General features: G+C 41.0%; 1 protein-coding gene across 3 annotated transcripts in view; it reads right to left on the reverse strand.

The window, feature by feature from the left end:
- The window catches only part of TEK (TEK receptor tyrosine kinase), a 137,524-nt gene extending 120,236 nt beyond the window's left edge, over positions 1-17,288 (reverse strand). Inside the window, exon 1 of one of the 3 annotated variants that reach the window (XM_063713914.1) lies at positions 16,161-17,288. Coding sequence is in view for 2 of the 3 variants with exons in the window: in XM_024251798.2 (XP_024107566.1) it covers positions 323-374 (52 nt within the window). In the remaining variant the exon portion in view is untranslated. 3 annotated transcript variants of the gene reach the window in all.
- Positions 17,289-23,607: the final 6,319 nt, after the last annotated feature.

Here is a 23,607-nt window from a genome sequence, read left to right on the forward strand (position 1 = left end):
CACTCCAGAATGAGAAGCAGGAAAATAATGCATGATAGTAGGGAGATCTCTTCAAATAAGATGATTTAATCGGTCCTCAAAGAGTTTCTAACACAGGGGCCAATCACCCAGAAGACAAACTCTAACAAAATCAGTTCATGCCACAGAGCCTTTGCATTTCAGTCCTTCCACGCATATTGACTGGAGACTCACAGAGAAATGGTGCCTTTGCTACAGCCACCCCTTGTTCATCAGCACTGATGAGATTTGGGGAGAGCACCCAGAAATCACTAACTCTCTTTTTTAAAAATACTAAATTTAAAAAAATAAAGCCAAACCTTACCAGAAAGGAGCAAGCTGACTCCACAGAGAACTAAGCTGGCTAAAGAGTCCATGCTTCCCCAAATCTCTCCATCCAGTTTCCACAGATGTGCATGAGGTCCCAAGGATCCTTTCAAAAACCCAGCGGTTTGTGACTTTCCATTAGCATCGTCCTACTACGTCTTGTTTACAAGTTAGAGGCAAGAAGGAACAGCACAGAAGCAGGCTGTAACAGTCTCATTTCTGTCTGAGCACAGGGAGTTTAAGTTCCTTTTTCCTGTTTCCTTTGTAGATTAGGATGGGAAAGGCTGTATCTTAAAGGCATTTGGTATCAGCAGGGCTGGGGGCACTCAAACCCTATGCATCTTGCAATTCATCAAAACACTTATCTGTTGCTGTTGCTTCTGCTGCTGCTTTTCTGCTGCTGTAGGGGTAGAGGAATTTTTGTTGGAAGTGTGGGTCCCGGTCAGCATTTTCAGAAACAATAGGGGTATCCTCTCATAGGCGGGAAACTGAGAATAACAAGCCCTCCACCTATGTATGGTATGCGATGATGACCAATCCTTCTCAGACTTCTAACAGCTCTCCCGGGGCTACTGGGATCTCTGACAGAAGGAGCTTTTGGGTGTGGGGAGCCGTTTTGGCTTTTGTTTTCTCATTTTAACCCACATGGTTTGAATTGGGAAAAGAAGGTTTCTGTGATGAGAAAATACAACCTGAAAAGCAATTAATTTCAGTGAGCACCGGTGAGGTCAATGCTCAATGTAGCCCCAAGAGACCAGAGTCCAAAATTGTTAGCCTGTTTTCTTTCACACAGATGGCCTGTTGGTTGGCCATTAGCCCAAAGATCCCCATGTTGCTGGCTATAGTTTTAATTTTCATTAACAATTCATCTAAAGGTGATCAAATTTCTTGAAGAAGTTGGCATAGAAGGATTTTGGTAATGAGAAGGATTTCGTAGTCATTGAGCGATGGTGTTTCAGAAGCAAATTATATATAACATTTAAAAACTAATCTGTGTAAAAACACAAACATACAGGATTTAGATTGGGATAAAAATAGTGCTCATAAGAGGAAAGAGAGTACATGGGCCAAAACGAAAATAGCCATGGACTGTACAATATCTAAAATGAGGTCAGAGACCCTACACTTATCCAGATAATTACTCCACAATATGAATTATGACATTAGAGAGTATACACTTTGCTCATCATCGACCTTCATGCCTGAGGAAATCATTATACTCCTCCTTTTCCTACCCACCAGAGGAAAAGGCAGATGCAGCTAGTCTTGACTAATTTCTGTCCCAGGTTTTATCACATCTATGATGAGCTTAAGAACCAATTAATGTTTCCAGTTTGCTGGTGTGAAAAAGCCCAGGTTCTGTCTGCAAACAGAACTGGGTTCAAATACTGGCTCAGCCACATGTGTAGCTGAGAAAAGTTACTTAGTCTTTTTGAGCCTCAGTTTCAACAGCTGTAAAATGGCAAAAATACCTCCTTCCCATGTGTTTTGAGAGGAATAAATGAGGTTTAAAAATATAAAACCATTTGGTACTATGCCTAGGTTCATTGAAGGTTCTCATTAAATGTTAATAAGTTTATTTTCTTTCATCTTTCCATTCAGTCTCAATTTAAATTCCAAGAGCTTCTGCTAAAAAGCTATTTTCTATTCTTATGAGATGACTTTAAGTTTGTCATCATGAAAAAAAAAAAAAAAAAAAAAAAACAGTGGGCCTGGCACAGTGGCTCACGCCTATAATCCCAGCACTTTGGGAGGCCAAGGCAGGTGGATCACCTGAGGTCAGGAGTTTGAGACTAGCCTGGCCAACATGGCAAAACCCCGTCTCTACTAAAAATACAAAATTTAGCTGTGCTTGCTGGCGTGCACCTGTAGCCCCAGCTACTCTGGAGGCTGAGGCAGGAGAATCGTTTGAACCTGGGAGGCAGAGGTTGCAGTGAGCCGAGATCGTGCCACTGCACTCCTGCCTGGGTGACAGAGCAAGACTCTGTCTAAAAAAAAAAAAAAGAAAGAAAGAAAAATGAAGTTCCGCACAGGCTAAGTTACTTGCTCTGCTGTGAGTAGCAGAGGTAATATCTGAATCCTGAGCTCTGGATCTCCAATTTTTCCTTTGTTTCATAGTTCAAAAGTAGATCAAGAGTAATGTAGGACATCACAAACACCAGCAGGGTATACCTAGACCTTACAGAAGTATTTGAAATGAAACTTTGACAGATAAGAATAGTTTGGTGACACTGAGAAGTGCGGTCAGTTCTTAGTGTGCTTCTGAAATAACTAATGTCAGGATCAGTGGGTGCTCCATTAATTCACTTCAGGAAAATGAAAGGGGCCTCCTCATGAGTCTAGCTCATTCCATTTAATTTGATTTTTCCAGACACACCCACAGTAAAACCATAAAGAAAACCAAACCAAACAAACAAAACAAGCAAACAAACAAGGCTCTTGGCTGATTCTTCATTTTCTATTTCCTGCTTTTTGCACTCAATACATGAAAAACACTATAGACAACACTAAAAGTCTTTGAGACTAATTAACAAAGATATCAATAGATAACAAAACGGTTTTTCTGAAAGAGGTGGAAAATAACTTACATAATACTACTATACCCTGGTATCACATGTCTAGAGGTCAACATCACAAACACGAAGCAAAAGCCTTGTATGCATATCCTTTGGCCCAGAAAATCCAGTTTTTTTTTTTTGTTTAAATGGAGTCTCACTCTGTCGCCCAGGCTGGAGTGCAGTGGCACTATCTCGGCTCACTGCAACCTCCGCCTCCTGGGTTCAAGTGATTCTCCTGCCTCAGCCTCCTGAGTAGCTGGAATTACAGGCGCACACCACCACACCCGGCTAATTTTTATACTTTTTAGTAGAGATGGGGTTTCACCATATTGGCCAGGATGGTCTCGAACTCCTAACCTCATGATCCACCCCCCCCCCCCTTGGCCTCCCAAAGTGCTGGGATTACAGGCGTAAGCCACTGCACCCTGCCAGAAAATCCATTTTTATGATATACAGCAAGGCAAAATCAAATATGTGCCCCAAAATTTGTGTATAAGGACATTATAGAAGCATAGTTCATAATAATCAAAGCCTAGAAATAATCAAAATGGTCAACAAAAATGGATTATTTATTAAAAATCATGGTATACAATGAAGTTCCAAACAAATGTTCAAATACTGTGGTGAAATCAGATTGACATAAAAAGATGTGAAAATGTTTATGGTATACTGTTTATTGGGAAAAAAACACAATTTAAACAATGAAATTTATACACACTCAAATACATACCACAGATATACAACAAATATATATCAAAGCGTTGAAAGTGCCTATTTCTGAGTTGTTGGAAAACATAATTTTTATTTTCTTTTTTATACGTTTCTATGATTTTAACATTTTTAGAAATAATGAACATATATGTAAAAATGAAGAAGACTGAGGGGACGTCCTTGAGAAAGTTGACCCAGGGCAATAGGATGTATCCTTTAAAACATCCACTGGCAAACAAGAAACAGAATCCAGGCTACCATATGACCCAGCAATCCCACTGCTGGGTATATACACCAAAGAAAGGAAATAAGTACATCAAAAATATATTTACACTCCCATATTTGCTGCACCACTGTTTACAATAGCTAAGATATGGAAGCAACCTAAGTGTCCATCAATAGATGAATGGATAAAGAAAATGTGGAACATCTACATAGCAGAGTACTATTCGGCCATAAAAAAGAATAACATCCTGTCATTTGCAACAACATGGATAGAAATGGAGGTCATTATGTTAAGTGAAATAAGCCAGACACAGAAAGACAAACATCACATGTTCTCATTTATTTGTGGGATCTAAAAATCAAAACAATTGAACTCAGGGAGATAGAGAGTAGAAGGATGGTTACCAGAGACTGAGAAGTGTTGTGGGAGGGTGGAGGAGGAGGTGAGGATGGTTAATGGGGACAAAAAAAGCTAGTTAGAAATAATGAATAACACCTACTATTTGATAGCACAACGGGGTGACTATAGGCAATAATGACTTCATTGTATATTTTAAAATAATGTAATTGGATTGTTCATAACACAAAGGATAAATGCTCGAAGGGATGGATACCACCCCATTCTCCATGATGTGGTTATTTCACATTGCATGCCTGTATCAAAACATCTCATGCACCCCATAAATATATACACCTACTACGTACCTACAAAAATTTAAAATTAATAAATTAATAAAATAGGATAATTTTAAAAAGAAACAGAATCCAGATACATAAAGTGTGGCCTCCAGGAGGTGACCAAGAAGATGGGGTGCCAGCCACCTATAGTACAGCCTGGACCTTCTGTCTTTCGCTGGTCTGTGGGCACCGAGCCAACAGAACCATCCCATCTGACTTCTTAAGGACATTAATGAACTTTTTTGTGAACCCACTGTACATAACAGTGGCTAGCAGAAAAAGAAGGGTCAGGCCAGGCATGGTGGCTCACGCTTATAATCTCAACACTTTGGGGGGCCAAGGAGGGCGGATCACGAGGTCAGGAGTTCGAGACCAGCCTGATCAACATGGTGAAACCCCGTCTCTACTAAAAATACAAAAATTAGCCAGGCATGGTGGTACGTGCCTGTAGTCCCAGCTACTCAGGAGGCTCAGGAGAATTGCTTGAACTTGGGAGGTGGAGGTTTCAGTGAGCCGAGATCACACCATTGCACTCCAGCCTGTGGGACGGAGTGAGAATCCACCTCAAAAAAAAAAAAAAAAAAGAAAAGGAAGGGTCATCAACAATTAAGTTTTGGCCTTCAGCCAGGACACCACAGTTAAAGGGACAACATCCACTCTGGTTTGGCTGTGGAAAATACCTGACCCTCTCCAAACCTCATTTACTCTAAACTCTCTCAGCTATTGCAGCATTTTTCTTTTGTTAACATTGAAATGGCAAGGACTATATTATTCACTGTAGGAAGAGAAACAGAAATAGAAGATGTTGTCTCTGCTTTTGAAGCTCATAATTACAAAATCCCAGCGTGGTGGCACTGCATCAAAACAGGAAAAGTTAAATCACAAAATCAGGCATTGTGCTGTTGAATACCAAAGGGTGGTACAAGCAATAAAGTTCTAGTAGTTGTTTGCTTTCGTACCCTTTAGACTAGAGAACACCAATTCTCATACTTTTTTTTTCTTTTCCTGGTATTTCCTAGACACAGGTGGCATCTTTCCAGATAGACTGTAAGCTCTTAGGGCAGGAGCTCTGTACTTTATTTTGAATCATCCTATGCCTTCTCTCAATGGCTTAAGAGAAATAGTAACCTGGATGTCTTTGCAACCATTGTGAGATCATGCGGCCGCAGATAACATAGACTAGGTATAGATAGAATAGACAGGACACAGATACAAGTATTCCCCTGCCTTGAAAAAAAAATAAAAGCTTTAAAAATGACAAAATAACATGAAAAGAAAAGGTAAACTCCTATTCCTCCTTCAAAATACAATCCAGGCCGGGCGCCGTGGTTCATGCCTATAATCCCAGCACTTTCGGAGGCTGAGGTGGGCAGATCACTTGAGGTCAGGAGTTCGAAACCAGCCTGGCCAACATGGTGAAACCCCCTCTCTACAAAAATACAAAAGTTAGCCAGGTGTGGTGGTGCACGCCTGTAATCCCAGCTGCTCAGGAGGCTGAGACTGGAGAATCGCTTGAAACCAGGAGGTGGAGGTTGCAGTGAGCCCAGATTGCGCCCCTGCACTCCAGCTTGAGGACAGAGTGAGAGACTCTGTCTCGAATTAAAAAAAAAAAAAAAATTCAAATATCATCTCATCTATGAAACCTTTCTCTTGGTAGCTACCGATACCTAACAAACCACCACATAATGTAGCAGCTTAATACAACAGTCATTTATGCAGCTCGTGATTCTGTGGGTCAGAAGTTTGGGCTGCCCTGCACAGTTCCCCTGATCTCAGAGGGCCTCCCTCATGTGTTCACAGTCAATTGTCAGCCATTAAGGTAGTTCAGCTTCAGGTATGGGCTGACTGCCTGTGTGGCAACCAGGCTGGCAGAGCTTTAATTCTCTCTTTAACTCTCTTCCAGCAAGCTAGCCTGACTTCTTAACATGGCAGGCTCAGAAATCCAATAGAGTGGAAATAGACAAGTTCTCTTGAGGCCTAGGCTTAGGATTAGCATATCATTACTACTGTACATTCTGTTGGCCACATCAATTCATATCACTAAGACTGCATCCAGGGGCGGAAACATAAACTCCACCTTTTTATCTGAAGAATTATAAAGTCATATGCAAAGTGTGAAACTAAAATAAAATCAAAAATTTTGGTCATTTTTTTCAAAAAGGTTTGTTGGGATGTAATTTATATACAGTAAAATTCACCATCTTTTCAGAAAACTGTGGTGAAAACATACATACCATAAAACTTACTATCTTAACTGGTTTTCATTGTACAGGTCAGTAATGTTAACTATACTTACAGTCTTGTACAACAGATCTCTAGAACTTTTCTGTCTTGAAAAACTGAAACACTATATCCATTGAACAACTCCCCATTTCCGCTCCCCTAACCCCTTCGACCACCATTCTACTTACCTCACACAAGTGGAATCCTGCAGTATTTGTCCTTTTGTGACTAGCTTATTTCACTTTGCATAATGTCCTCAAGGTTCATCTAAGTTGTAGCATGTGACAAGACTTCTTTCTTTCTTTTTTAAGGCTGAATAATAGTCCATCATATGTATAGACCACATTTTCTGCATCCATTCATCAGTCCGTGGACATTCAGGTTGCTTCCACCTCTTGGTTGTTATGAGTAATGCTGCAAAGAACATGAGTATGCAAAGATGTCTTCAAGATCCTGCTTTTAAGTCTTTTGGATATCTACCCAGAAGTGGGGTTATGAGATTATATGGTAATTATATTTTTAATTTTTTAGGAATCTCCATACTGTTTTCCATAGCAGCTGCTCCATTCTGTGTTCCCACCAACAGTGCACCAGGGATCCAATTTCTCCATATCCACTTGCTGTTTTCGGGGTTTGTTGTGGTTGTTGTTGTTGATGATGATGATGATGTTGTTTTTGGATAGTGGGAATCCTAACAGGTATGAGGTGGAAATTCACTCCTTTTAAGTACACAATTCCGTAACTTTTGGCAAATGCATACCTTGGTATAATAAGTGCTCCAATCACCCCAATATCCGTCACCCCAAAAGTTTTCTTAAATCCCATTGTAGTAAAAATCTCCTCCCCCAACGAACAGCCACAGGGAATCACTGATCTGTTTTCTATTCCTATAGTTCTGATTTTTTTCAGAATGTCATATAAAGGAATCATACAGAATATAGCTTTTTAAATCTGGTTTCTTTCATTTGGCATAATTCATTTGATAAATTCATGTATTTGCATGTATGAGTAGCTTGTTCCTTTTTTGTTCCTCAAAAGTATGCCATTGTATGGACATACCACAATTTGCTTATCTGTTCACCAGTTTATTTATCTATTCACTATTTGGAATATGTTCAGTTTTGAGTGATTATGAATAAAGTCCCTATAACTTTATTCATCTTTATAATTTAATGTTCAGAAATCCACATACATATTTTTGTGTGAGCATGTTTTTCATTTCTCTTGGGTAAATACCTGGGACTGAAATTAAGGAACTCCTAAACTTCTCTGTTGTGGTTGTGCCATTTTTTTTTAATTCCCATCATCAGCATATAAAGTTCTTTAAGTCACCATAGTGTTTGCAGAAAAAAAATCTGAAAAAACAAAAACAGTTTTAGTTATCCTGCATCCTTGCTAGCTCTTGTTATTGTCACTTTTTGTGTGTTTGTTTTTTAGCCATCCTAATAGGTGTGCAGAGAAATAAATCAGTGTGATTTTTAAATCTACATTTCCCTAATGACTAACAATGTTGAGTATTTTCTCATGTTCTTTTTGCCATCCATTTATCTTCTTCGGTAAAGTGTTCAAATTGCCCATTGTTCAATTCAGTTGTTTGTTTCTTATTGTTGAGTCTTAAGAGTCTTTTATGTACTTTTGTCAAAATATGTGATTTGCAACCATTTTCTCTCAATCTGTGGCTTGTCCATTTTTTTAACACTGTCTTTTGCAGAGCAAACATTTTTAATTTGAAAGAAGTTCAATTTATCCATTTTTTTCTTGAATAAATAGTGCTTCTGTGTTATATGTAAGGAATCTTTGCCTAACACAAGGTCATAAAGATTATTTCTTATGCTTTGTTCTAAAGGTTTCATAATTTTAATACTTAGGTAACATTCTTTTTGAGTTAATTTTTTGTGTAAGGTGTCAGGTATAAGTTGAGGTTTATTTTCCTGCATGTGGATACCCAATCATTCCAGCACCATTTTTTGAAAAGACTATCCTTTCTCCATTGAATTTTCTTTGCACCTTTGTCAAAAATTACTTGGCCACAAAAGTGAATACATTTCTAGACTCTCTGTTGTGTTCCATTTATTTACGTGTCTTTTTTTTTTTTTTTTTCCTAAGAGACAAGGTCGTACTCTGTCACCCAAGCTGGAGTACAGTGATGTGATCGTGGCTCACTGCAGCTTCAAATTCCTGGGCTCAAGTGATCCTCCCACCTCAGCCTCCCAAGTAACTGGGCTGCAGGCACGCACCACGATGCTCAGCTAATTTTTGTAAAGACAAGATCTCTTCATATTGTCCACACTGGTCTCAAACTCCTGGCCTCAAGGTGATTCTGCTGCCTCAGCCTCCCAAAGTGCTTGGATTAAAGGCATGAGCCACTGCACCAGGCCTATGTGTCTATTCTTTTGTGAATACTATACTGTCTTGGTTACTATAACATTTTTGTTTTTGTTTTTGTTTTTTGAGATGGAGTCTTGCTCTGTCACCCAGGCTAGAGTACAATGGTGTGATTTTGGCTCACTGCAACCTCCACCTCCCAGGCTTAAGTGATTCTCCTGCTTCAGCCTCCCAAGTAGCTGGGATTACAGGCATCACCACCATGCCTGGCTAATTTTTCTATTTTTAGTAGACACGGGGTTTCACCATGTCGGCCAGGCTGGTTTCAAACTCCTGACCTCAAGTGATTCGCTTGCCTTGGCCTCCCAAAGTGCTGGGATTACAGGCGTGAGCCACCGTGCCCAGCCAGTTACAACATTTATAGTAGATATTGAAATCAGGTAATAAGAAGTCGTTTAACTTTGTTCAATTTCAAAATTATTTTTGGTTGTTCTCGTTCTCTTGCATTCTTTTGCTTGCTTTGGACTTTTTCTCTTTATTTTCTAATTTTTTAAGATAGAAACTTATACCACTAATTTGAGACCTTTATTTTTTGTAAAGTATATTTATGTAATGACATAAACTTTCCTCTAAGCACTGCTTTAGTTTCACCCTACAAATTTTGATATGTTGAACTTTCATTTTTGTTTAGTTCAAAATTTAATCTAATTTCCCTTTAACCCATGAATTATTTAGAAATGTGTTCCTTAGTTTCCAAAATCTGGGTGGATTTTTCAGGTACCTTTCAGTAAATAATTTCTTTTTCTTTTTTTTCTTTTTTTCTTTTTTTTTTTTTGAGACAGAGTCTGGCTCTGTCGCCAAGGCTGGAGTGCAGTGGTGCAACCTTGGCTCACTGCAACCTCCACCTCCCAGGTTCAAGCAATTCTCTGCCTCAGCCTCCCAAGTAGCTGGGATTACAGGCGATCACCACCACACCCGGCTAATTTTTTGTACTTTTAGTAGAGACAGGGTTTCACCATCTTGGCCAGGCTGGTCTTGAACTCCTGACCTCACGATCCACTCACCTTGGCCTCCCAAAGGGCTGGGATTACAGGCGTGAGCCACTGCACCTGGCCAATAATTTCTAGTCTAATTTTTTTGTGATCAGAGAACATACTTTGTATGACTTCAGTTCTTTTAAATTTGTTAAAGTTTGTTTTATGGCCCAGAATGTGGTCTATCTTGGTTTGTGTTCCTTGTGCACTTGAAAATAATGTGCATTCTGCTCTTGTAGATGGACTGTTTTAAAATTTTCAATCAGGGCTGATGAGGCAGCTTGTACCTGTAATCCCAGCAATTTGAGAGGTCAAGGCAGGAGGATTGCTTAAAGCCAAGAGTTCAAGACCAACCTTGGCAACAAAGCAAGACCTTATCTCTACAGTTTTTAAAAATTAGCCCATCTTGGTGGCACACACCTGTAGTCCCAGCTACTTGGGGGGCCGAGGCAGAAGGATTCCTTGAGCCCAGGAGTTTGAAGTTATAGTGAGCTATGATCACACCACTGCATTCCAGCCTGGGCAACAGGATGAGATCCTATCTCTAAAAAAGTAAAAAGTTTCAATTAGGTACAGTTGGTTCATAGTGGTTTTGTTTTTTGTTTATTTGTTTCTCTTTTTTTATTTTACTTTAAGTTCTGGGATACATGTGCAGAACATGCAGTTTTGTTACATAGGTATACATGTCAAGTCTTCCACATATCTCTACTGACTTCCTTTCTACTCTTTTCCTATCAGTTCTGAAAGCAGAGTATTAAAGGTTCTGCCTATAATTATGAATTTATAGTTATCCTTTCAATTCTATCAATCTTCACGTATTTTGAAGGTCATTTGTTAGGTTTATTCATATCTAGGATTTCACATTTGTTATGTATCTTGGTCAATTGAACTATTTATCTTTATTTAACATCCATATTTATCTCTGGTAATATTCCTTATTCTGAAGTCTACTTTGATATTAGTTGTGGTAATTTTTGAAATTTTCATAGCAGACATTATTTATTCACAGTTACATTTTTATTCACCTTCGAAAAGGCCACATACAAGAAGGGACTCTTGAGCTAGATATTGAAAGCTGAGGTGCTTCCCAGGTGAATCATGGCAGTGGGCAAGAAGGAGGTGGGACGGGCATTTCTGATAAATGCACCAGTAATCTGAGCCAAACATGAAAGTATGATATAATAAGTTATAGCAACTGGCTGGACATGGTGGCTCATGCCTGTAATCCCAGCACTTTGGGAGGCTGAGGCGGGTGGATCACAAGGTCAGGAGATAAAGATCATCCTGGCCAACATGGTGAAACCCAACCTCTACTGAAAATACAAAAATTAGCTGGGCATGGTGGCACATGCCTGTAATCCTAGCTACTCGGAAGGCTGAGGCAGGAGAATAGCTTGAACCAGGGAGTCGGAGGTTGCAGTGAGCCAAGATCATGCCACTGCACTCCAGCCTGGTGACAGAGAGAGACTCCATGCCAAAAAAAAAAAAAAAAAAAAAAAAAAAGAAAGTGAAATAATATACCATGTGTTAGTCTGTGTTGCTAAAAGGAATATCTGAGACTGGGCAATCTATGAAGAAAAGAGGTTTAAATTTGGGCTCATGGTTCTGTCGGCTGTACAGGAAGCATGCTGGCATTTGCTTCTGGTTAGGGCCTCAGGAAGCTTACAATCATGGCAGAAGGCAAGGGGGAGCCAATGTGTCACATGGTGAGCTACAGTGTAAAGAGATAGAGGTGGATGTGCCAGTCTCTTTTAAACAACCAGATCTTGCACAAACTCATTATTGCAGGGAGGGCACCAAGCCATTCATGAGGGATCTGCCCCATGACCAAAACACCTCGCACCAGGGGATTACATTTCAACATGAGATCTGGAGAGGACAAATATCTAAACTATATCATTCCACTGCTGGTCTCTCAAATCTCATGTCCTTCTCACATTGCAAAATACAATCATCCTTTCCCAATAGTCCTCAAAAGTCTTAACTCGTTTTGGCATTAACTCAAAAGTCCAAATCTCATCTGAGACTCAAGGCACTTTCCTTCCACCTATGAGCCTATAAAATCAAAACCAAGTTATTTACTTCCAAGAAACAATGGTGGTATAGGCATTGGGCAAAAGTTTCCATTCCAAAAGGTAAAAATAGGCCAAAAGAAAGAGCAACAGGCCCCACCCATGTCTGAAACCCGGCAGGGCAAACATTAAACCTTAAAGCTCCAACATAATTTCCTGTGACTCCAAGTCCTGCATCCAGGGCACACTGGTGCAAGGAATGGGCTCCCAAGGCCTTGGGCATCTCTACCCCTGTGGCTTTGTAGGGTGTGGCCTCTGTGGCTGCTCTCACAGGTTGGAGTTGAAGGCCTGCAGCATTTCCAGGCTCAGGGTGCAAGCTACTGATGGCTCTACTATTCTGGGGTCTGGAGGGTGGTGGTCCTATTCCCACAGCTCCACTGGGCAGTGTCCCAGTGGGGAGTCTGTGTGGGGGATTTAACCCTACATTTCCCCTTGGTGCTTCCCTAGTAAAGGCTCTCTGTGGGGGCTCTGCCCCTGCAGCAGGCTTCTTCCTGGGCATCCAGGCATTCCTATACATTCTTTGAAATCTAGCTGGGAGCTGCCAAGTTTCCTTCACTCTTGCATTTCACACATCTGCAGGTTTAACACCACATGGATGCCACCAAGGCTTACAGCTTGCACCCTCTGAAGCCACAGTCTGAGCTGTACCTGTGACCCTTTGAGTTCTGGCTGGAGTCAGAGCATCCAGGATACAGGGAACAGTGTCCCAAGGCCATACAGGGCAGTAGCTTCCTGGGATTGATCTTTGAAACCATTCTTCCTTTCTAGGCCTCCGGGTCTGTGATGGGAGGGGCTTCCCTGAAGACTTCTGAAATGTCTTTGAGGTCTTTTTCCCACTGTCTTAACTATTAGCACTTGGCTCCCTTTTGGTCACGCAAATCTCTCTGGCAAGTGGTTGCTCCAAAGCCCTCTTGAGTTCCTCATCTGAAAATGCTCTTTCCTTCTCTACTACATGGCCAGGCTGCAAACTTTCCAAACTTTTATGCTCTGCTTCCTGTTTAAATGTAAGTTCCAACGTTAAGTCATTTCTTTGCTCCCGTATCTGATCACAAGCTGTTAGAAGTAGCCATACCACTTCTTGAACACTTAGTTGCTTAGAAATACTTTCTGCCAGATATCCTAGGTCATCACTCTTAAGTTCAAGCTTCCACAGATCCCTAGGGCATGGACGCAGTGCAGCCAAGTTCTTTTCTAGGGTGTAACATTGGTGATCTTTACTCTAACTCCCAATAACTTCCTCATTTCTATTTGAGACTTCATTCACCTGGTCTTCATTGTCCATATTTCTATTGGCATTTTAGTCAAAACAACTTAAGTCTCTAAGAAGGTCCAAACTTTCCTTCATTTTCCTGTCTTCTTCTGAGTTCTCTGAACTCTTCTAACATCTGCCTATTAGCCAATTCCAAAGCTGCTTCCACATTTTCAGTTATCTTTATAACAACACCTCACTCCTTAGTATCAATTTCCTGTGTTAGTCCATTTGCATTGCTATAAGGCAGTATCTGAGACTGCATAACATGTAAAGAAAAGAGCTTTAAATTTTGGCTCATGGTTCTTTGGGCTGTGCAGGAAGTGTGGTGCCAGCATCCACTTCTGGTGAGGGCCTCAGGAAACTTACAATCATGGCAGAAGGCAATGGGGGAGTCAGTTGTGTCACACGGTGAGAGAGGGAGGAAGAGAGAGAGGTGGAGATGCTAGTCTCTTTTAAACAATAAGATCTTCTACTCATTACCACAAGGAGGGCACCAAGCCATTCATGAGGGATCTGCCCCCACGATCCAAACACCTCCCACTAGGCTCACCCTCCAACACTGGGGATACATTTCTACACAAGCTTTGGAGGTGACAGACATTCAAACTGTATCACTATATAAGGGGAAACGTAAGCGATTGAGCAAGGATGAAATAAGAGTGAGAAAGGGTGTGGCCAGAGACAAGGTGCTTTATACAAACTGGGTCCAGACTTGGTATTCCCTACCAAGGTCTATAACAATGAGAAATAAAAGGTTTTAAATCAAGGAGTGTCATGATCAAATTTCCACTCTAGGAAGATTACTCTGAGAACAACAATATGGTAAACTGGTAGAGATTAAAGCCAGGAAAACACACGATAGATGAGTATTGCAATGTGGCATTTAAAGATCATGAAAGTCTGAAATAAGGCTATAGCAGCATCAGAGATGGAGAGAGTTACAAATGTTAAAGCAATGAAAATATTAACTTTAATGACTGTTAGACGTGGCACAGAGGGAGGAGACTAAGACAACTTCAAGGTTGCTGTTTTGTATAATTTGAGAAAACATCTAGCATAATTCCTGATAATGATAGCTATTAGTATTGTCATCATCGACTACAGCTCACACATTTCACAGGTTAAAAAGCATCAACAACCACCTGTGGCCCCCATAGAAAAAGTGGAATCATACTCCTACTGGAGAAGCTACCATGCTTTATTGTAGAATAACTGTTTGCCCATCTGTCTCTCTCATTGTTAAACTGTGGACTCTCCAAGGGCAGGAATCCTGTCATATTTATCTCTCCATCTCCAGCAGCTACTTTTATAAATGTTTGTCGATTTGAAACATAAAATACGGAGCCTTTAAATGCTATTTAGTAGCCATTCCTGTTTGAAGAACTTTATTTTGATACCTTGGAAAACCAAATAAAGGCAGCTCAAGTAGTTCCTACTTAAGCAGGACTTGTTCAACTCAGTGCTGTTAGCACTGATGGCTTATACGTCCAGGAAAAGCTCTCTGAATAGAGGCTGTGTTTTGCATATAAGATTTACAGTATCCCTGTGCACGTGTTCATAAATGACATTCAAGATATCCTGCCAGACCAGTCAGGAATACAGGCATGTCCCTGTAAAGTAACAAAACAACACTCCTCTGACTTTCTAAACACCACTCACAAAACTGCTAGAAACTCAGGTCCAAATCATTCCCTTTTGATTCCCTGGGGATAAACTAATAGACGCTGAATTCCAGACCACATGGAAGTCCTCCACCCTTCGTGACTCAAGGCCTCCTCATCAGCTCTGTATTGTGACTCCTGGCATGGCTGCAGTCCCATACAGAAGCCATCCTGCCAGACTCTCCAGCTTTGTCTGAAGTTGCCCTCCCTGTGCCCTCTGCACTGTATGTATCATAGCCTTCTCACTGTTCCTGGAACATTCCAAGCCCACAGCCCATGAACTCTTCCCCCTAAACCTCCAAGGGACTTTGTAATAGGTTCTCCTTTGACTTGAAAGCTCTTTCTGTTAATCACTTCAGTGAAGTGGGTAAGAGATGGAGAACAAAATTAACCTGGAAAGAATGTTAGATTGTGTGTACCATCTTTTCACCCACACCCTCTCTCTGAGATAGCAATCAGCCCTTCTCAGATATAGAAACAAACAAACAAACAAACAAAAAACAATTGTAATGAGGAATTTCACAAAGACAACTTAAAATAGAAACTTTCTTTTAAAGTAAGGAGCTATTTTTTTTTCTCTTGCATTTGGCAAAATACTCTAAGTTAGAGGCATGGAATCTGTGCTTTACTTTTTTTTTACACTGGAAAGTCCATATTGGAGTTGACCTCTAAAACTGGCATCCCAGTTCTCATAAAGTTAATGGTGTTAATTATTGATAATCTTCTGTCCTTCAACCTGGCTTAATCTAGCTTAAATAAGGACGGACAATCTGCAAACAGGAAAAACTTATTTAATTACTTACATGTGTTTAAAGTATAGATACATATCAATACCACCTACACACCCATGCACAATATATAAACACATAGACAAACAATTCATGCTATGGCAGGTTTAGCCAACCTGGCCTGTCTATAAATCAATCATACTAGGTAGGGTCTCTCCAAGTATAGTACAAAATATTGTTAGGAGACCAGGCCTTGGAATCAGAAAAGCAAATACAAATGCCTAAGTTCACCATTTCATTCCTAGCATGTTACACTAGAGATTTAAGCCTCAGCTTCCTCACCTCTAATAGTATTTTGAAAGTACTTACCTCACATATTGTGTCCAGAATTGGTGGGTTCTTGGTCTCACTGACTTCAAGAATGGAGCCGCGGACCCTCGCGGTGAGTGTTACAGTTCTTAAAGGCGACGTGTCCGGAGTTTGTTCCTTCTGATGTTCAGATGTGTTCGGAGTTTCTTCCTTCTGGTGGGTTTGTGGTCTCGCTGGCTCAGGAGTGAAGCTGCAGACCTTCGCTATGAGTGTTACAGTTCATAAAGGCAGTGTGGACCCAAAGAGCGAGCAGCAGCAAGATTTACTGCAAAGAGAGAAAGAACAAGGCTTCCACAGCGTGGAAGGGGACCCGAGCGGGTTCCCACTGCTGGCTCGGGCAGCCTGCTTTTATTCTCTTATCTGGCCCCACCCACATCCTGCTGATTGGTAGAGCCGAGTGGTCTGTTTTGACAGGGCGCTGATTGGTGCCTTTACAATCCCTGAGCTAGACACAAAGGTTCTCCACTTCCCCACCAGATTAGCTAGATACAGACTGTGGACACAAAGGTTCTCCAAGTCCCCACCAGAGTAGCTAGATACAGAGTGTTGATTGGTGCCTTCACAAACCCTGAGCTAGACACAGGGTGCTGATTGGTGTGTTTACAAACCTTGAGCTAGATACAGAGTGCCGATTGGTGTACTTACAATCTCTGAGCTAGACATAAAGGTTCTCCAAGGCCCCACCAGAGTAGCTAGATAGAGTGTCGATTGGTGCATTCACAAACCCTGAGCTAGACACAGGGTTCTCATTGGTGTGTTTACAAACCTTGAGCTAGATACAGAGTGCCGATTGGTGTATTTACAATCCCTTAGCTAGACATAAATGTTCTCCAGTCCCCACCAGACTCTGGAGCCCAGCTGGCTTCACCCAGGGTATCCCGCACCTGGGCTGCAGGTGGAGCTGCCTGCTAGTCTGCCGCCCGGTGCCCACACTCCTCAGCCCTTGGGTGGTTGATGGGACTGGGATCCGTGGAGCAGGGGGCTGCGCTTCTTGGGGAGGCTGGGGCCGCACAGGAGCCCACGGACGGTGGGGGAGGCGCAGGCATGACCAGCTGCAGGTCCCCAGCCGTGCCCTGCGGGAAGGCAGCTAAGGCTGGGCGAGAAATTGAGCACAGCAGCTGCTGGCCCAGGTGCTAAGCCCCTCACTGCCCGGGCTGGTGGGGCCGGCCGGCCGCTCCGAGTGCAGGGTCCGCCGAGCCCACGCCCACCCAGAACTCCCGCTGGCCCGCAAGCACCGCGCGCAGCCCCGGTTCCCGCCCGCCCTCTCCCTCCACACCTCACCGCAAGCTGAGGGAGCCGGCTGCGGCCTTGGCCAGCCCAGAAAGTGGCTCCCACAGTGCAGCGGCGGGCTGAAGGGCTCCTCCCTCAAGTGCCGCCAAAGTGGGAACCCAGGCAGAGGAGGCGCTGAGAGTGAACGAGGGCTGCGAGGACTGCCAGCACGCTGTCACCTCTCAATATGAGATAGTATATGTACAATGTTTAGTACAGTGCCCGGGATAGAGTATGTAAAAATAAATATTACTATGTATTATTATTGTTAAAGCGTTAAAAATGAAGTTAATAGCCATCACTTGTATAAAGCTTATAATAATGTCCCAGTGACTAATTTAAACGATGAAAACAATACAAGATATGTTCATATAACTTTAAGTGATCACAAGAGAGACAAACCATTATAAATAATGCAAGTATGCTTCTGTGTTCATTTCTCTCCAAAAGTAACATTTCACTCAAATGTGACTTATGCCTTGATTACCCCTTTCAGAAACAGGAAACATTTGTTAAACCTTATTCTCCTTAAAAAAAAATTCAAATAAAAAAACTCAACTTCACAGTGCAGATAGAAATGAAAATAAACTTCTAGTTTAGAGAGAATGAATTAATCATATGCACTAGCTACGTCTCTCTCTCAAAATTCATTAAAATGAAGTCCATGAAATTTTTAAGGACGTAAGACCAACAAGACAAAGAAAATGAAACAGAAGACAGAAACCACAATATTTTGGAAGCTAGAAATTGTTCGACCAGAGTTAACTAGACACAGAAATGGTACTAACTGATCGGTGGGGGAAAAGCAATCTGCACTGCAGAACCTCTAAAAGAGCATGAATTAAGTGTCTACTTGTACGTTTAGAATTGGGGATAAGGTAAAATTAAAATTAAGAGGAGTAGTTGAAAGTATGTTTAAGGGTGGGTGTGGTGGCTCACGCCTGTAATCCCAGCACTTTGGGAGGCCGAGGCAGGCGGATCACGAGCTTAAGAGATTGAGACCATCCGGGCTAACATGGTGAAACTCCATCTCTACTAAAAATACAAACATTAGCTGAGCGTGGTGGCACGCGCCTGTAGTCTCAGCTATTCGGGAGGCTGAGGCAGGAGAATTGCTAGAACCCTGGAGGTGGAGGTTGCAGTGGGCCGAGATCACGCCAACACACTCCAGCCTGGCAACAGAATGAGATTCGGTCTCAAAAAATAAATAAATAAATAAAAATAAATAAAGTATTTTTTTCTTTTTTTTTTTTTTGAAACAGTCTCGCTCTGTCACCCAGGCTGGAGTGCAGTGGCGCTATCTCGGCTCACTGCAAGCTCCACCTCCTGGATTCATGCCATTCTCCTGCCTCAGCCTTGCGAGTACCTGGGACTACAGGCGCCCGCCACCACGCCAGGCTAATTTTTTGTATATTTAGTAGAGAAGGGGTTTCACCATGTTAGCCAGGATGGTCTGGATCTCCTGACCTCGTGGTCCGCCCACCTCGGCCTCCCAAAGTGCTGGGATTACAGGCGTGAGCCACCGTGCCTGGCCAAAATAAAGTGTGTTTTTAAAAAAACAGGCAAAATGTGATACCAGTTCATTTATACCAGAGTGGCTATAATGAAAAAGATAGTAACAAATCTTATATAGGATGTGGAGCAGTGGAGACCTCATATGCTGCTGGTGGGAATGGAAATGGTGCAGCCACTTTGGAGACCAATAGTTCCTCAAATGATTAAGCACAGTGTTAGCATATGATTGAGCAAATTCTACTCCTAGGTATATACCCAAGAGAAATGAAAATATGTCCACACAAAAATTTATTCAGTATATGATTGTTCATAGCAGCATTATTCATAGTAGATAAAAAGTAGATATAACTTCAAGCCATCAAATGATGAATGAAGATATAAAATATGGTATATCTATACAATGGAATATTTTTTGGCAATAAAAAAATGAAGGACTGATTCATACTACTACACACATGGAAACAGAGACTAAGAGAAAGAATCCAGTGAGAAAAGACTGCATAGTGTATGATTCCATTTCTATGAACTGTCCCCATAGAAACAGAGAGGGGAGTAGTGGTTGCCTAGGTCTGGGGTGGGGTAGAAGTGGGGAGTCAGTGAAGGATGGGGTCACTGGTTGGGAAGGATGACTTCTAAAGGGCATGTGGTTTCCTCTTGGGATGATGAAAATGTTCCAAAATTGATGTGATGGTTGCACAACTCTGACTAAATATACAAAAACCATTAAATTATATACACTTTTTTTAGATGGGGTCTTGTATTGCTGACCAGGCTATTTTTGAACTCCTGGGCTCAGGTGATCCTCTTTCCTCAGACTCCCAAGTAGCTGGGATTTCAGGTGTGCATCACCATGCCCAGCTGAATTTTATACTTTAAATGGGTAAATTGTGTGCTATGTGAATGATATTTCAATCAAGTTGTTCAAGAAGAGTGGGGGTCTTTTCTTTGGAGGGGGTAAAAGAGAGGTTCACTGGTCCACACAGCATGGGCAATAAGATTGGGCTGATTTAAACCTCGGGCCTTTGTCCCTCTGTTGGCTCCCCGAAAGCTGTCAAAAGTTTATCCTCTAGAGAGATCAGTGGATCTCTGGGGAACCTGACTAGCCCAAGTGAATAAATCTGAAGATGTTAACATGTGTCCAACGAAGTCATTCCTCTAGTTTTGCTACTGTGGTGCTCACAGTCAACAAACTGAACTCATGCTCAGTCAGCGTTTTGGTGCCCCACTCTTAAATGGACAGCCAAGACAACCAGATTTTTTTAGGGAAGCCTCTAAAGCAGAGGCTCACAAAAATAGCCAGAAGAAAAGCAACCTGGAGGAAGAAGACACTACTAAGGAGAAGGAAATGACAAAATATTTAAGGGACTAATATTAATATCAGAAATATATGACATGTTGCATGCATGAAATAAGAACAGGATGCTATTCTTAAAATATTCAAATACATTCACACAATAGGATACTGTTCGGTGATAAAAAGGATGAGCTATCAAGCTATGCAGAGATATGGATTAATTTTAACTGCATATTGCTAAATGCAAAAAGCCAGACTGAAAATGTCACATCCTGTATCCTCCAATTATATGACATTCTGGAAAAGGCAAAACTATAGCAATAGTAAAAAAGACTAGTGGTTGCCAGGGGTCTGAGGAGAGTGCTAAATAAGTAGACCACAGCAGATTTTTAGGGCAGTGATACTATTCTATATGATACTGTAATGATAGATGCACGACATTAAGACACTATGCATTTGTCAATTTTAAAAAAGTAAATCTTAATGCAAAATTTAAAAATTATTTAAAAGCTAGAGGATCTCAGGATGGAATACAGAATGTGACAAAATCTAACTGTGTTACAAGTGCATGAAACAACCTCACTGAAGGGGGTGGGGAGAAAAAAAGGAAATGCCTTACTTGTTTTAAATCCCAGCATTCCAAAGATTTAACTATGAAATTCCATTAATATTAGTGAAGTTGGCAAGCTTTTTCATGTGACATCTCCAAGTAGATACTGTAATACTCAAAAAATGACAGTGCTAGTTACAAAATAGCACAAGAAAACTTGCTGTCTAGATAGAGTATCCCTAATCTTGAGAACAAGTTAAGCAGTCCATTTCTTTTTTATGATTTTTCAGAAACTACCTGTTTATAAAAGAGAAAGAAAAACAGACATTTATGCCACAACACAGGCCAGGCACTTACACATATGTTATCTCATTCAATCTTCCTCAACTTCGAAAGATAGCAATTTCTATTCCCATTTTACCAAAAAAAAATTACATAAATAATGTCCAAGATCACAGAATATGTGGTAGATTTTCAGTGAGTGTTTACTGGAAATGAATAAAACAATGAGTAATTTAAACACAAGTCATGCGTGTGAAACAAAAAGTATATTATAAGGCCGGCACGGTGGCTCACGCCTGTAATCCCAGCACTTTGGGAGGCCAAGGCAGACAGATCACAAGGTCAGGAGATAGACACCATCCTGGCTAACACGGTGAAACCCCCGTCTCTACTAAAAATACAAAAAATTAGCTGGGTGTGATGGTGGGCACCTGTAGTCCCAGCTACTCGGGGGGCTGAGGGAGGAGAATGGCATGAACCCAGGAGGCAGAGCTTGCAGTGAGCCGAGATCGCATCACTGCACTCCAGCCTGGGCGACAGAGCGAGACTCCATCTCAAAAAAAAAAAAATATATATATATATATATTTTATACATTGCTGAGCATGGAAATACATAATGAATTTAAATATTACTTATTTAGAAAGTTAAGTTATTGTTCAATGTTCACTCAAATTTTCATAAGAGGTTTCAGTGAGGGGAAAATATTTGAGTTGGGCTTTGAAGTATGGATAGACTATAAATAAATGGATGGGAGGGAGAAAGTTGAGGTGGAGGCAGCTACAGACAAAGTCATGGGTGGGCAAGAACATGGCTGCACAGAGTGAAGTGGATTAAAACACTTTCCTAGGAGCCTTTCAACTCTAACTTTGTTTCCCCACAATATGTAGAGGCTCTGCAATCAATGTCTACTAATGTTATGGCTCTTGTTAATATTTAACTTTCTTCAATATAAAAACAAATATGGAAACATCATCAGATAAATCATTAAGTCAAAGAATGTAAGAACTAGGAGACCCTTAACATTTCCCAGGGCAACACACATGGTAAATGGCAGACTTGGGTGTGAACAGATATTTCTGGTTTCCATGTTCTTTATTCTTTCTACCTACAACATTTGATTCCTCATTTACAAATGAGGAATGAAGTCTGGAGAACTTATATTACATAGGTTTGTTGTTGTTGTTGTTGTTATTTTGGTTCTGAGACAGGGTCTAGCTCTGTTACCCAGAGCAGTGGCACGATCTCGGCTCACTGCAAACTCCACCTCCTGGCCTCAAGCAATCTTCCTACCTCAGCCTCCTGAGGAGCTGGGACTAGAGGTGCATGCCACCACACTCTGGCTAATTTTTGTAATTTTTGTAGAGACAAGGTTTCACCACATTACCTAGACTGGTCTCAAACTCCTGGGCTCAAGTGATCCGCCCTCCTCTGCCTCCTAAAGTGCTGGGATTACAGACATAAGTCACTGCACCCGGCCCATAGTTTTTATTAAAGAGCAAATTCAGTCAGGTTTTTGCATTCCGGTTTCTCTGGGAACACAGAATAACAGAATATATAATATAAATAGAACGCAGATACCAGGCTCTGTTACACAGAAACAGAAGTCAAAAGCAGAGGAGTAGGTTAGGGAGGAAGATGAATCTATTTGGTTTGTGTTGAATCTGAGTTTCTGCTAGATAAGCTTTGGATTTCCAGAGCACTCTTCTCAGAAGATTCTCCAAATTATGGGGAAACCACTTAGAGTTCTGGCAGAAATAATAAACTATTTGTATAGGCGTCTGTTTATTCTAATTCCAAAGATTACTTTTCTCCTTCAGTTAAGTGACCAAGTTGTGAATCGGCCCTTTGACAGTTAGGTATTATGTGTGTGTGCATTTTCTTAGCTTGATAGTTTAAATTACCCTGTAATCATTCGCCTCCTTGAAGGTTTAGGCTGAAAAGAAGAGATATGGCACTTCTTAGTCACTCCCACGCTAGAAGATATGCCTGGTCTCTACCTTCACACACTTGTCTTCATTTCAGTGGAAACCTGATAAAGACCAGGCCCACTGCTTGTCTAAACCTAGAGCTGATGAGAAAAGACAATCCCAATGTTACTGTAAAAGAATATTCTGTGTCCTGCCCCTGAGTTTCCCCAGGAATTGGGGCAGAATCTCTCTTCCTTTTCATGAACACATTGCCCACTTAATTTGAGTTAGTGTTTTTTTAAACAAATAAAATAAAATTGAGTTTCTGCAGTCCTTTAAAAAGATGACAAATTTCTTAGAAAAATAAATATTTTCCAGGATGCTCTCGTCTTAAGCATAGTTGTGATTCAAGAAATAAGAAAATACAACTGATAAGAAACTCAGATAATATTCTCATTGCCTAAGTTTCTTGATGTGTTGAGAAAGAAAGCTAATAACACTCAGATTTATGTTAAAAAAGGTATTTTCATGTTTAATGAAACATATGGGAGAGTTTTGTTCTTAAAATAATTTAAAATTTCATAGGTACTTTGTTTCAAATTTCATTTTCATGGTGTCTTTTAAATTGG

Source organism: Pongo abelii, chromosome 13, assembly GCF_028885655.2.
Source record: "Pongo abelii isolate AG06213 chromosome 13, NHGRI_mPonAbe1-v2.0_pri, whole genome shotgun sequence".
Classification (NCBI taxonomy): domain Eukaryota; kingdom Metazoa; phylum Chordata; class Mammalia; order Primates; family Hominidae; genus Pongo; species Pongo abelii.